This window comes from Columba livia, chromosome Z (assembly GCF_036013475.1).
Source record: "Columba livia isolate bColLiv1 breed racing homer chromosome Z, bColLiv1.pat.W.v2, whole genome shotgun sequence".
Taxonomy (NCBI): domain Eukaryota; kingdom Metazoa; phylum Chordata; class Aves; order Columbiformes; family Columbidae; genus Columba; species Columba livia.
The window spans coordinates 18,861,558-18,877,053 of NC_088642.1; the positions used below are offsets into that span (position 1 = coordinate 18,861,558).

The 15,496-nt window shown below is 42.7% G+C and overlaps 1 protein-coding gene across 5 annotated transcripts in view; it reads left to right on the forward strand.

The window, feature by feature from the left end:
* Positions 1-591: 591 nt before the first annotated feature.
* ADAMTS6 (ADAM metallopeptidase with thrombospondin type 1 motif 6) overlaps positions 592-15,496 on the forward strand; it is a 153,114-nt gene continuing 138,209 nt past the window's right edge. For 2 of the 5 annotated variants that reach the window (XM_065047462.1, XM_065047463.1), the window contains exon 1: positions 6,704-7,316. In XM_065047462.1, coding sequence (XP_064903534.1) covers positions 6,840-7,316 — 477 coding nt within the window. In that variant the 5' untranslated portion in view covers positions 6,704-6,839. Of the gene's footprint in view, positions 1,105-5,761; positions 6,165-6,703; positions 7,317-15,496 lie in introns of those variants that run through there. The other 3 variants (XM_065047464.1, XM_065047465.1, XM_065047466.1) reach the window with 3 other exon arrangements.

Here is a 15,496-nt window from a genome sequence, read left to right on the forward strand (position 1 = left end):
GCGGGCACGAGTTGGCGCCGGCCCCGCTGCGGTGGGCACCGAGCTGCCGCTCGCTGCCCCGGCCTCAGACACCGCCGTTCCTCGGCGGGAAAACAGCCACACGTTAATATTTTTTTTATTTTATTAAGGCCTGTTAGGGGCGGGAGCCGGGCCGCCGGCGGCGAGCGGGGCGGCAGGAGCTCGGGGGGGGAAGGCTGCCCCTGCTCGGCGCCAGCCGCCTGCACAGCACAGCGCGGTGCAGCACACCGGCGCTGCGGCGGCGGCGGCGCGGCCGTCCCAGCAACTCCCTCCGGCCAGACCGGGCTTCCCCGTGCCGGCGCGGCTCCCGCCTCACCCCGCGGCACCGCGCGGGGGTCGCGCCGGGGACGTTACACCGTCACCCTCACCCCCCCGGCCCCTCCGCCGCGAGCTGCGCGCGGCCTCCCCGCCCCCCCCGTTTTTCGTTACCCCGACTGTACCCCTGCCCCCCCCGCCGCCACGTGACGCGGCGCGCATGCGCGGGCACGGCGGCGGCCCGGGGCACATCTGCAGGCTGACGTCAGCGTGCTCCGCGCCGTCCCCCGGGCGAGGCTGCCAAGGCTCCCCGCTGCCGCCGCGCTCGGCTTGGCCGGGGGCCGGCAGCGAGAGGAGGTCTGGGGCTACTTCAACCAAACTTTCCTGAGTCCTTCCTGCTCTGCCTGCCTTCCCTCTCCCCCTCTCTCTCCCCCCTCCTCTCTGTCTCTCGCTCCCCCCCTTCTCCCCCCCAACTCAGATGATATTCACATGGTATTTTGCACAGAGGAGGCTGCTCAAGAGGAGGGCACCCACCCCCACCCCAATATAAGCTTGTTTTTCCTTCCTTCCTTCCCCCCCTCCTCTTTTTGTTGGAAAGACAAAATGTGCAGGGTGATAGGTTGGGTGAATTGATGGCATCCTTCCTCCTGCCAAGCCGGCCCGTTTTCTAAAAACCCCTTGTAGGAAGGCTAGAGAACTTTATTCTGTTGGAGAATATAACCCTGATGGTTGCTTGCACAGAGGGGAAAAGCAGAGAGGAATACGGGGATCGTCCTGTGCAATCTCTATTGTTTGAATCTTACTTTATATCAGAAATTGAAGATGAAAACGGTAAGGAAGATTTCACGCTATTCAATGAAACTTTTTGCTTTTCTTGTGTCCCGAATAATGGTGCGTGCAGGGCTTTGGGGAGTGGGGGGAGTTTTATTTGCATTAGGCGAGGTGGATTTGGAGTAATTTCAGACAGAAACCTTTGAGGATGGGGGAAGGGGGTGCGAGGATTTTCAGCCGAAAAGAGTAGTGATTTATGAAGTAGCGTCTCGAATAGTGTAATTTTTTTTCTAGATTTTTCATACTTTTAATACTAAGTCGTTGGCAGAGAGGGGGGGAGAAAAAAAAATCCAACAACAGATGAAAACCAAAGCAGCCCCCAAACCGCGACAATCCACAGCTATTCTGGATCGCTTTAAGTTTAAGAAGCCCAGCGTCTGGCCGTGCCGTGTCCAGAGTTGTCCGCTGCTGCGGTCAGACAAGTGCATATTTTGTGCGGGGGCTCGGAGGGCCGGCGCGGCCGCCGTCCCGCAGCCCGATGCTGGCGGGGATGTCGGGCTCTCGCCGGGCTCATCAGGAAGATCGAAGCGTCTGGTTTTGATTTACTTCGAGCCGCTTGGGATTTGCCAGACTGTTAACCCTGCGGAGTCGTATTTATCGGTGTGTGTCTGTCTCTGCAGCGGCCCGGGGTTCAAAGGGACTTTGTTTGGTGGGAGGAGGTAAGTGGGCTCTCGCTCCCTGGCGATGCGTGTGCGGATTTTGTCTTCGCTATTTTCTTTCATTGTTGTACAAGAGAGAACAGAGAGGAGAGAGAGAGAGGGAGACTCAGACTCTTGTTTTTATTTGGGCTGCCGGTGCAACGAGTTTGGGCCAAACGCCAAGTGTCTGGGTCACACGCGTTTTATCCAAATAGATTCAGCGCTGCTGTCTGGAAATGGGCTGCGGAAAGTTAACTTTAGGATCAACTCCACCACAGCAACCAGGCTCTTCCCTTCAGTCTCTCTAAGGAGGAGGGCGCTTTTTTTGTTGTTTTTTCCTTTTGAATTTTCTTTGAGGGATGTGTGTCTGGTGACCTCCGACTTGCTTTAATACTAGGTTTTCAAACTTTTTTGTGAGTGCAGACGTGTGTATGCAATATGCATGTGTATACGTGTTAGACTGCGTGTGTAGCCATCTATTTTTTCTAGTTGTTGGCGCTTTTTTTGCGGGGGGGCTGGGGGGAGCGTTTGCTTTTTCTTTGGCATTACTACCCACCCACCCCCCGCTCCCGAAATGCATTGACAGCTGACCCCTTCGGCAGGGCCGGCGGGGAGCCGTCGCGGGGGGAGGCTGTTCGGGGGGTGGCCGGCCCCGCCGTACATCGGGGTACGCACAGCAGCAATTCTGTTAATCACACCTCTGTTTCCCGTTAAGTCCCGGGGAGGAAGGATCCGTTCTTTCCCTTTGTACGTGTCGCCCTCCCCGCCACCCCTGGCCCCCGTTTCTTTTCACCGAGCCCTTCCCGGCGCGGTCTGCGCGTCGCTGTTTTCGCCTGGGGAGCTCCCAGGGGCACGGCTAATCTCCGGCTTTTGAAGCCCTGCAACGCTTTTCATGGCCAGCCCCGATACCTGTAATTGAATTTGTGTGATTGATGCCCGCCCCCCGCCCCGTCCCCTCCCGCCGCCCTCTCCATTTCCTTAGCAACCACTCGTCCTGCCGGCGCGGACGGCCGCCCCTGGCCGCGCCTCACCGCGGCGCTCCCCGCCGCTCGCCCGGGCCGGGGAGGGCGGGAAGGCGGCGGGCACCTCGCGGCGGCGGGGGCAGCCTGTACTTCCCTCCGCCGGCCCCCCCGACCAGAGGGGTGTGTGCGGTGACTTCCCCCCGCCCGGGGCCGTTTCCCGCCCTACTGGGAGCTCGACGCATTTGTCGCTCCCGTCGACCCGTCCGTTCCGCCCCGAAGCGTAACCCTGGGTTTGTCTGTCTGAGCCGGCGCTGCGGTGTCATTTCGGCACCTCGGCTGGTACCGGCAGACCTTGTCGCCGCCTCCAAGCCGCGCCAGAGCGTGGCGGTTTTGTTCTGTAGTGGGCGCCCCTGGTGTGGAGACCCAGGGGCCGGTGGGGGCCGTGGCAGCACTCAGGGGAGGTGGCCCGTGCAGTGATGCTTTTGATAGCGGTTTCTTGGCAGTTTGCCGATCTCACAACTTCATCTACCTTAATGGACACATTAGTTGCCCAAGGTATCTTTGCTTAGGTGGAGGCTCACACGGCGGCTAGCAGTTTGGCTAGTGACCCCCATAATCCACTTTATGCCTCGAAGTCTTCCAGTGTGTGTTTGTACCCTTTTATCCCCTAGTGGAATTTCAATGGGTAGCAAGCTCATGTCACCATTGAGAGGACTGACACTCTTGTCATCAGTGCCTCCACAGAAGTGGCACTGCTGTGCACCTGCCTTGTCATCAGCATCTTAGGTTCATACTGGAAGTACTATGTCTGGAGTTACAGTGCTTTTATCCTTTAGGTCCATTACTACTCCTTAATCTGGACCATTAAGGTCTGCTTGTATCAGGGTTCAAGATGGCTGTAATACTTTTGGAAAGGAGGTTAAAAATTCTGATGAAGCTTCTAGTAAGCTTAACATGACAGGAGATTGTTCTTGTGTGAAGCTTGGAGTGAGTTGACCATTTCACACAGACCCCTGCAAAGGCACTAGGCACGGGTGACTATTGGACAATGTTGACCAAGGATCACCATGTGGGCCATTGATGTCTAAATAACGGGCACTGTAGTTCATGTTCAGTATTCTGAGCTACCTAGCTCCTAAGGTACTACAGTTTCAGGAGATCTTAATGTTGGGATAACTTCTTATCAGCTTAACAAGCTGAATATGAGCTCCCCATTATGATTTTTTGGCTAAATAAAAGCTGTTGGGCAATGTTACCTCTAAATGTGGCAGTAATGAGCTGTTACTGGACTACAGTGTCCAGTTCTGGTGCCTGTGCATGAAAAGGGATGCTGATGAATTGGCAAGGGTTCAGAAAAAAAACTGCAGAAGTAACTAGACTTTTGGAAACTGGATTGCAGAGTGAGGTAAACCAAATAGGTTGAGCTGCTTATCAAGAAGTGTCAAAATGTGCTTTTATATCCATGCAAGGAGAAGAAAGCAGCTCATTGGCAGGCAGGGATAAAGCAAGATTCAGTGTCAGGAATTTGAAACGGGATGTTCTCAGATGAGTACACTAAATATTGTGCCTTATTTCTAATGTAGCTGAAGAGTATGGGATTGATTATATCTTTTAAAAACTGGTAAAAGTCTAAAAATTGTGATTAAATATTAGCTAGGAAATACAGGTTTTACATGGAAGACCAGACCAGAGATTTTATTAATATGCTTTGAGACCTTGCCACATGTGAGTGGCATAACTAAATTCTTATGCCGCCCCAGGAAAAAATACCACCAAGCCCAAAGAAACCTTGCAAAGTGTCTTTTATTCCTGCTACAAACCTGATTGAATTCTATGTGCTGTCTTGAAAGAGATTTTAAAAGTAGGTATTGGAATGAATAGATTAACTTCATTTATGTGGTAATAAGTAGATGCGTTTCGAATTGACTGAGAAGTTTCCTAATATTCACTGTGATGTTAATAAGTAGGATTTGCATGGTGTTGATTTTTCCATAGATGACAGGCTACAGCTCTTTAACCTTTGCAAATAATCCACTGTCTGCAGGGGTATTACCTATCTTAATGAATGTTGCAAATAATTCCCAGAATTTTAGAAAGGCAAATTTTTCTGGTGCATATGTGACTATGTATGCTTTAGAAATTTTTTTTTTAAACAGTTTTCCCCTGTTAGGTATTCTGTTTCTCCATTGTCTGCTTCACCAGAGTTTGTTCTATGCACAGGTGTGCTGGGAGAGCTTAAGAGGACTGATTAGTACCAGCTGACACAACACATGGTGTGGTATCCCATGATACTGGATGGTTAGCAGACTGCATAGATCTTCCATTTAATCCCTGGCTGCAGCTAGACCAGCTTTTTAATATTACAAATGAAAAGAGAGTAACATTGAGTAAATAATGTAAATAATTGAGTAAATAATTGAGTAAATAATCTTGTGACATGCAGAATGAAAATAAAAATATGTTCTACTACATAAAATTGTAGTTAAGATATATACAAAACATTTTTGACAAAAAAAATTTGAAAATTAGAATGTGTGTGATGAATAGCTTCAGATGCTGAAATTTGTCCTTTGGTATTAGAATCTGCAGCATTCCTATTTAAGTGAATGAGAATTCAGTCTGCATAAGCAGAACCCAGGTCCAAGTATTAAGAAAATACATGCTGCAGGAAGATCAGATAACTGTACTCTGGATTTTTTCCCAGGTCCTTCCTTTGTCTACCAGTGTATTGGGTCTAGTTACTCACCACTGAAATCAGTGAGTGCATAGCATTGATTATAGCTGGAACAAGTCTGAACACAGTATTTGAGCAACAAGAAACCTTAGTTTTATGAGCTTTTATGCCTATTTAATGTAAAGTCCATATGTGCATCTTAAGTTGCATGGATCTGCTGTTCATGTTTTTTGTAAGATTGTGACAGTGGGCCGTAAAAGTGATAATGTTTGAATATTATTTCAAAATGTTATGTTAGCTCACTATGATGGCTTAGTGTTTTGCAGTATAGATCTCTTTTAGTAGAAAGAACTTGCTTTGACTCATTTTGTTTTGTTTTTCAGGAGAAGAAATGGAGCAAGTTCAGTAACTATCCAGTCTAACATCTTAACTGGTATCTTAAGGAATCTTACAAATACTTATTTTGAATTGAGAAAATGACTGCAGATATAGAAGAAAGTACAGGTTGTTGGAAAAGAATACCTGTCAAAAGGTGGAACATCCAGTAGTTAATTTGGAAGTACTATAAAATAAATATACCTGTTATGGTGCGATACTGGAGTGGAGCTAACTCCATAGCACACAGGTAGCTCTCCAAGGACAAAACCAATAATAATTAAAAAAATAAAAGCTTTCTGTTTTTCTAAATTATGGATTTTTTTTGGAAGACGTGGACATGGATTTTGAGTCTAGTCATGGTTTCATCGGAATTTCACAGTGGAAACAGGCTTTCATATAGTTCTCAAGGTAGGGTTCCGACCTCTGTATCTGACAAGGAACATCTATTTTGCATTGCATTGGGTAATATTTTCTTAACCACATTTATCTAGTTCGTGAGATCATACGGGTTCTACTCTTAGTTTTATCATGATTCATTGTCGTGGAAGTTAAAATACAGCAGATCTGATTAGATTTTTATTTTAATTTCTTTCTGTCTACTTTTAACTGTAGGAAAGTCTTTCAAATTCAATCTAGTAAAACCTTGTACTTGATAATAGTTTAGAGACTTGCCATAAAACAATGAACATTTTTTCAGACTAGGAAGTAAGGATTTAATGTTACTTTGATCCATTAACATTTATAGATTTGTAATGAAATAAAGAGCTGTTTACATGTTTTTATAATGTAATTATTTTCATTACTACTGTTCTTGCAGGTGGATCTAATAGCTTTTTTCTTTGAATTATATCACTGGGAAGAATATGTCCTTCTTAGGTTAGAATGTAGACCCAAATGCTTACACATTTGGGGTAAATAGGAAAAGATACCTATTTAAAAACTGTTGCTTTTTCAGTGACATCAAGTTAATAGGAAACCAAATACATTTTCTTGACTTAAAAAGAAAGAAAATATTATTTTATCTTATTCAGTAAAACACTACATCTTGTGTTTACTTGAAAATGACTTTTACTCATAAAGGTGATGAGATTTAGCCAAGTGTGGTTTATGTTTATACTACTACTTGTTGTTTCCTGTTATATTTTCTTCTCTTCTATGCCCACTCCCTGGACTGTCTTACCTTGTGATTACAAAGAGGAATTCCTGTCTTACCTTGAACACTACCAACTAACAATCCCAATAAGGGTTGATCAAAATGGAGCCTTCCTCAGCTTTACTGTGAAAAATGCTAAACCCTCAAGAAGGAGGAGGAGCACAGACCCTTATGACCAAGAACTGGCAGCATCTAAGTTATTTTTTAAACTTTCTGCCTATGGCAAGCACTTTCATTTAAACCTGACTCTCAACACAGATTTGGTGTCCAGACATTTTACAGTAGAATACTGGGGGAAAGATGGACCGCAATGGAAGCATGATTTTTTAGACCACTGTCATTACACAGGATATTTGCAAGACCAACACAGTACAACTAAAGTGGCTTTAAGCAACTGCAATGGTCTGGTAAGTGCACATTACATGTTCTACTATAATACTGTGCTTGTCCCTTTTAATTTATGGAAGAAGAACTTAACTGGCAGATCTTTAAGTTTTTTTGGTCCTTGTGGAAAGCAAGCAGACAGGAAGGTGTAGAAAACTCCTAAAATCTGGTCTGGGTCATGGGGAAATGTAGTCATCAGTTTTTCAAGCTTAATTGTAAGTACCAGGACCCAGTTATGTAGTCCTTTAGCAGGCAACATTTTCAGTGTTTACAGTGTCTGCACAAGGGCTGCAAGATTAGGTCTGTACTGAGATCCTTACAGGCTATAAAATTTTTGCAGTCTCGAGGGGTGGGACGAGGAAACAGTGGATCCTTTAGGATGTTGAGTCTCTCCAGAGAGGTGTTGGTTGAACTGAACACCTGCTTGCTGTCTTTGAGAATTTTGAGTAAATAGAACTTTGAGTAAATAACAGAGAATAGGAATTGCTTGGTGTAGATCTCATCGCTGCTATAAATTCGAAGAGTGTAGAGGAAAGTAGATCTTATGCAAGTAATAATTTACCATTTTTTAGAAATATTTCATTCACAAATTGTAAGCAGTTGCATTTAAAAGTAGGATTAGAAAGTCTCGTCTCTTGTATTTTCATTTCTTCTTTTACTGTTGATCTTCTGATCATGATGGAAGTACTGGCATGGGAAAAAGATTCTTTTATTCCCAAGAGAAATTAGAAAACAAACATAAAAATTAAAAAAACAAAAACAAAAACAACACAAAAAACCAAACAAGAACAACAACCCAGACTACTGAGTAACAAAATACTAAAGTAGAAGGGCATTACTAGGAAATTTAAATCAAGAGCCAGTAATTTATCTAGTGAAAATATATGTATATATTATGGTTATTCATTCTGGTTTTAATTATACTAGCACACTGGTCAATCTTCTTGTTAGGAATAGGCAGATCTAACTAATTGCTATGGGAAGAAGAAGGTTACACAGACTTGCTAAGCCAATTCCTATTTGTCCTTGAAAATGCTGTTGAATAATGCATCTTGGGTTGTTATTTACAAACAAAAGCCAGCTGCTTCAGACCTAGATAGGTTGAACTACACCCAACTACTTTTGGAATACTCTTGAGGAAAAAACAATTTAATGGGGATTTCCATGGCTAAGTGAACACTTTCAAAGAAATGTAGTTAAAATGGCATTCTGTTGAGTGTAGTATCACAGTTTGGTTAATGCAGACTTGTAGTGGATAGGTCTGAATTTAGTACAATTTTTGCTTTGATTTTGCAGTTCCCATAAAATAACTTTTCTGTTACAGTTATTTAAGCTCTTAAACTAATACACATAATAATTTTGCTTTTGAGTTCTTTTCAGCTAAAAATACTAGGGAGACTAAATCCTGGCTTTCAGGCTGCATGCCTCTGTCCCCAGAGTTTCTGCCAGTTGAGGCACAGGCTGGTTGGCTTCCTCAGAGCCTGCAGTCAGTGCCATTGTGCTCCCATTTCAGTTCCTTTCTGACCTCAGCCAGGGGGTGAGCCAAGAACCCCTGCCCTTGCCTTTGCTGACTCTTGTTTTCCTTTCATGTTAGGAAGACAAGAGTGGGATGAATCAGGAAGAAGTCTGGGTTTTCCTGTCAGCTTTGCCCATCTCTAACTCCTCATGGCCCTTTTTTTTCTTCAAAGAATTTAGCAGTATGGGAGGTGCCTCACACCATGAGGTGACATTTAGCATTCCCATTGCTGTTTGTTTTTCCTCAGTCTTGCTGTTTTGCTGGAGTGAAACTGCTCGCTGTTATGTGGTTCTAGGTGTGAATACATTACCATAGGGTCTGTAAGCTAACTTTAGGGTGAAATGTTTCCCAGTTAAATCATCATCTTCAGTGATTTTAGTTGCTGTCAGCCCTTATGTGTTTCTTCCAGGTATTAAGGCAGTCTTAGTCTAGTCTCTGGCCATACCATGACTGGCGCTCTCGAGTTCTTAATGATCATGCCTCTTAAATGTCAGGTGTCCAGTACATGCTCTAGAAAGCCCAAGTCACAAGCGTGTGAGGCTCCTGTTGTGTTCCAGAAGTAGCAGCAAGGGGTGACATGAGGCTGTTCCTCAGAGAGGTAGGAATCCTGAAGAGGGGTGGAGCGAAGGCTTGACTTGGTAGCATCCTCTACTGTTCAGAAGTTCCACTGTCATCCAGTGTTGGCAGGGCCTTCTGAAGCACTGAGTAGAGGAGTTACCTCTCCATTCAAATAAATCCATCACAGAGTTATTTTTAAATGGTGATTCCTACTGACAAATATTTTGTTATACAGCTGCTGGTTACAACACGTTTAATAGAGCAATTGGCAATGAATATTGAAGACAATATTTCTTGTTTTACAATCAGTGATAGTTCAGAATATGTTGTGCTTAAGGCATTTGTTGTATTTTCCAGTCTGACTGTTGGTCTGTGAGAGACCATCAGTCACGTTCTGCATAGTTGTTGATTAACATCTGTCTCAAAGTCAGTCATTTTAAGTGTAACTCTAAAACAAGCAGTAATATTTAACAGTGAGTGTTGCTCACAGTGAAATGTAAGCGTTTAGTTTATTCCAGTTATCCTTTTAAGCTTCAGTAAAGTGAGTAAAATTTCTTCCTCTTAGTGAATGTTTGAGTTAGCTGTTTAGTTATCCATGGTGGGCAAGTTAGACCATGATCTAATCAACATAAGTTGTATGACTTTGAAGAACACTTGTAGTATCTGAGATGAGTTCTAGTCCAAGAAGGGCTCTCTTGGGGTTTCATTATAATAAAAGTGACGAGCAGTCAGTTAATTTCCCTGTCACTGTTTCCTGTTTCAGCCTCTCCCTCTCTATTTCTCATTACCAAGTACCCTAGAATTACAGTCTGCTACTTAATGAAGTTTCATTGCAGCAGTTTCCCTCTGCTGGGCCCTGATTGTGCTATAAATTGTCTGAAGTTATGAGGAAAGCTCTATAATCCAGTGAGCAGTCCTGTGAGGAAATTGAAGGTCTTGTCCGGCAGGCTTGCTGACTGCTAAACTCATATTTAGTTTGTGGATGTTACATTTGTGGGTAGATTGCAGGTTTGGCCTTCTCATGAAAGAACCTGCAACAAGCAGTGTTTTGGGGCCTTTGGATGTTGAGTGCACGGCAATAAGGCTGAGGCATTGCCTAAGCTGGATACATCGTACTGAAAGAAAGAGTAAGCTGGTAGACTTGCTGAAGAGAGCACTTCACCTCCAGGGAAGGAAATTTGTCTAATTCTGATGGGAGCAAGTCTTAAAGAAGAAAAGTTTTGAAGGTCATGATAGTGGAATTGGGCAGAAACCAAACTGACCGACATAGGTCCTCTGCCAGGTGTCAAAGTTTTAAATGAGTGCACAAACAAGTTTTCCACAGTAGCAGATTTTCTCATTGTCAAGGTTTAATGCAAGGTGACAATAAACTGTGGCAGATGCTCTGTTAATCCCCCGCACCCTTTCCTTAGATAGGAAAAAGTGATTAGAAGGAAGAAGGGAGAGAGACTTCAAGTTGGAAAGGGTTTAAAGCTTTACTAATGCTACTAGTAAATAGAGAAAATGATACAAAATATACAAAACCAATCTTGAATGTCCTGGAGTAGCAGCTTTGCCCACATGGAGTTGGCATCACTCCAGCAGCTGCAGGGCAGGCACCCAGAAGTCCTGGGCAGAATTTCACAGCAAACCGGAACTGGATTCAGGTGTGCAGGGCCTGCAAGCAGTCCTAGGATGGCAAGTATGACAGGTAGGGTCCTCTTCAGATGCTGGCCATGGTCAAAGAGAGTGAGACCCTCGTGGTCTCCCTCTTATATAGGGTGTGTGGTGCATATGGGATGGAATACTTGGTTGGTCAGTTTTAGTCACCTGTCCTGTCCACCCCTCCTTGCAAATACATCCCTCTTGCAATGGAACATGTGAAATCTTGTCAGTTTTGTTGGCTGTCATAGCAATAGATCTAAACGTGGGTCTTCTTCTCCATTTCATTGACCACTCTTATCTGTCTTGGAGGGAACAGTGTCTCAAAAAATATGCAGTTACTTAGAAGGTACTTAGAATAACTTAGCCGAAAGGAAAATTCACTAAAAGAGAACTTGTCTTGTTTATAACAAAACCAGGACATGCATTTTGGCCTGAAAAGCTCAGTTATGGGAAATACTTTAAAATGTGTAGAAAGTGAATATTATTAGGAAAGTGAACGAGAGGTTAAATCACATTTTGAGGCTACTACGGTTCCAAGGAAATGTTTAATGTAAAAGGCCAAGTGTTTCCATGGCATATGAAGTTCCATACACTGAGTAACATTTGTGCTGGGTAGCACAGATGTCTCTATCCAAACAGAAATGATAAAGAAAGCACAAGAAGTAGGCTGTGGCTAAAAACATGACCTTACTTGGTTAAAAGAGGAATTATTTTGCTGGAAGACTGCATGTTTGTTTCATGTATTCCTAGATTCATAGATGTATACATTAATCATATTCTTCTTAAATTAGATCATTTGAAAGCTGATTCTACCATAAAGAATGCATCTACTTTTATAGATTATAAATTGCGTATAGTATGGCATTACTGAATTGTATGTAAAATAATGTCTAATTTATAAAGATCAGAAATTATATTGAAGAGGATTTAATGTTCTAGATCAGTATCTTTGGAGTTCTCTTTGGTACTAATATATATTTTCAGTATGGACTTCATATTCAGAAAATTATATGTAAGCTGTCTCTGTCCTAGTTTTAAGGTGTCATTTTAGTTTCCATGATGTACTGCCTCAGGCCAGACCACTATTTTTTTTTTGTCTTTAGGAACACAGTAAGCTAATGCAATTGTTTTCATCAGTTATAAAACCACCCTGAAGTGTATAGCCAGATGTAGATATACTGAACAACACTGGCATGTTTTCAGAAGTTTCCATTACTACTAGTTTATATTAAAAATGGATAAAACATAAAGTCTAGAAAGATTCAAGGCATGGAGAAATTGTAAACCAGTAGTATTGTGTGGAAAAGGCACACACTTACTTGTCCTCCATAAATCAGTTTGCTTCTGCGACTGATGGGCATCCCCCATCTGAAGGAGGTTAAGGCCCCAGCTGGACAGCCTGGCAGAAAAAGATTGCTTTTCACAAATTCAGGGGAACTCCATGTGGATTCACAGATTTGTCTGAGTATGTCAAACTGCTGAATCCAGACCTTATATATGTTAGCAGGAGTTGGCAACCTGTAGTGGGATTGGATAGCACAGGACCTCAAACAATCTGTTTCATATAATAATCTTGGGAATTTTGCTTGTAGTAACCTACTTGAGGCATTCAGCTTGTATCTTAAATTCATGGTATTTTGTCAAGACCTTTTGCTGATCATTCTTACATCTTAATGATCTTTATTTTGCTTTGGAGCAGAAGTTTGATTTACAAACTTTTCAAATACAATAGCAAAACTAAAAAAAATGAACATGAATTCTTTTTAATGCTTTAAAAGATGTTAGTTCAATCTCCTTTTTCAACTATAATTGTGTTTTGCTCACATAGTAGATTATAAGCCAAAACTGGGGCTTAGAATGTTGGTTTGGATGTAACAGTGTAATTCCCACTATTTATTAATCAGGCATTGCTGAATGCATATACAATGGAAGTATCTCTAGCCACATGAATTTCTTAAACTCGTAATTATAATAAATGTTGCTTGTCACTGACCTAGGTATTTTTTATGTACACAATTCAAAGTGCTTCTTAAAATCAGTTACAGTGGTTAAACAAGACCACTTATATCAGTTTAATATTGGAAGAACAGTTTTGTTTGCAAGCAAAATTAATATGTTATGTTTAAGATTATATGCTGGGCTTATGTGAAGGGCATATGCAGGGCAAGTGTGTCTCCAGTGTCAGCAAGTCACGTGGCTAGCTGCAGCAACTGATCACATACATATTCTGCCTACCTGGTGGTAGCGTAAGCTAAACTTTATTTATGGTTCCTCAACTAAATATTACTAAAATATCTCCTAAACCACCATAATGTTCAGGCAGATGATATCAGATGTCAGCTAGGCACAGGAAAGACTAGCGATAGTCCCCTAAATCTTTTTTATGGCTGGTACCTGAAGGAACTATGATGATAGTTTGCAGATATTCATACTGGGTTTTGCATATTTGGGTTTGCAAATATGCAATTTGTATAGAGAATTAATGCTGCAATTAAGTATTGCTTATGGCATATGAATGGACTCACTCTCACTAAGGTCATATCACTGCTTAAAACTGTCAGTTTCAATATCTGATATAAATGTTCATCTTTACTCTTATTAAGCGGGCTGGACTTGAGTGTGGACATGAAGAATGTATGCTCTGGAGTAATCAGATTTAGGTTAAGACCTGCTGTGTTGCAGAGACGGAGCTGCAGTTTGGATGGTACCTGTGTCTCCCCAGGCTTGGCAAGAAGTGGACAGCCTGGTGGTGTTGGCCAGAACCACTCTGCAGGACTCTTTTCCTGTGGCAACATAATACCAGAGCTTATAATGGCTCAGGATTCGCCTGAACCCAGATGTCTGACGTCCAGACTGGATGCAGTCCAGACTGTCAAGGTTCTTTCTGCACATCTGGCAAACCTAGTTACAATTTAGTTTGTATTTTCAATACTATTTAAGCAGCAGTGTACCAGTAAATGATTTATATTCTAGTAAAGTCTTAGACTCCCAAGTAACAAGAAGGCATTGTGAGAGGAATTTGATACCAGCATCTTCCAGGTGAATATAGACCCTGATGTTAACTTCTTGAGTAAGTAATTGAGTTCATAATGAAAAATACCACTGAAGAGGAACACTTACTGTTATAGTCACTATGTATGGAATGCGTAATTGAAAGCTGCGGTGTGTTCATATATTTATTTTAAAAAATTATAATAGAGTTATATTTGAAAAACACTATTCATTCTGATATGTTATACAGGATTTTTTATTTTGTAAGTTTTATGTTGTTACTGAAATCCGCTTATTCCAAGAGTAAAGAACAGCAGACATTTGATGTACAAAGCAGCAGCAGGACAGGAGATTTGACCAAGAGTACAATGGCAAGCCTTTAGAAAAGACTTTAGCATATTTAGAGCAGATGTGGAGCAAGTGGTTTTATGGCTGATCATAGAGGTCTCATCAGAGGAAAAAATAACGCCTTTAAAAATGGCTCATGCATAATACTTGCCTTACAGATCAAAGATGTGGTAGAAATTTGAGAGTCATCAAATGAGGATATGAATGCAGAAGTTCCTGCTGCCATTCTTCTACCTGATAAGTAGCTCTTTCTCCTGGTGTAGAAAGTTCATACATTCAGAATTTTCTAGATATAGATACCGAAATTTTTTATTTAGGAAATACAGGTATAGGAGTCTGTCAGGGCTTATTCCCCAGTGTTTCTATATCTGAAAGGATCCCAAAACTGGATTTTTTGCTGAAGTTCAGTTTTAATTGCTGAAGGTTCAGGAAATTGCATAGTTGGCCTGAAATCTCCCCTTTCTTCCATAAACCACTTCCTGTTTGGAAGAAGCTGAGTTCACAAATGTGAAAGTTATGAGAACAGAATATCTACTATTCTGCACTGCAGTATGAGGAAAAAAATATTCATTTGTTATGGAGAATGAGGTCTAGTGCAGTCTGCAACAACTTGGATTTGCCAGATTTGTGGCAAGATCTTTTGTGCTGGTTTGACTGAAAATGAGTTAATTTTCCTCCACGCAGTTAGAAACCTTTCTTTATTGTAGCTAGCACGATCATTATTTGGATTTAGTTTGAGGACAAGACGGCAACACCCCAGGACAGAGTTGTCTGGGAGCCAAGGCCTCTGAGCTCTGCTCACAGGTGTGGGCATCAAGGAAGCGGGGCAGAGTTTGACTGACATCCAGACTGATCAATAGGAGTATTCCATCCCATTAGTGTCATGCTCCATATTTAAGGAGAATCAGGATCTTCCAGCTGAGTTCTTTCCTCGTTTGGTTGGAGCCAGGATGGACACCTGTTGGGGGAAGTTCTGTTGGGGAACTTCTTTAGTTCGGCCTTTTGCCATCCTGCTGTTCTTCAGAGGCCTCTGGGTCTTTCTGCCTTTTTCTCTCTTCTCTCTCCGGGATCAGCTGTTGGGACCAGGTGCTGCTGCCTGGTGTGAATACTGCTAGGTGTGAGTGGCGTTCATGAGGAATTGCCTTG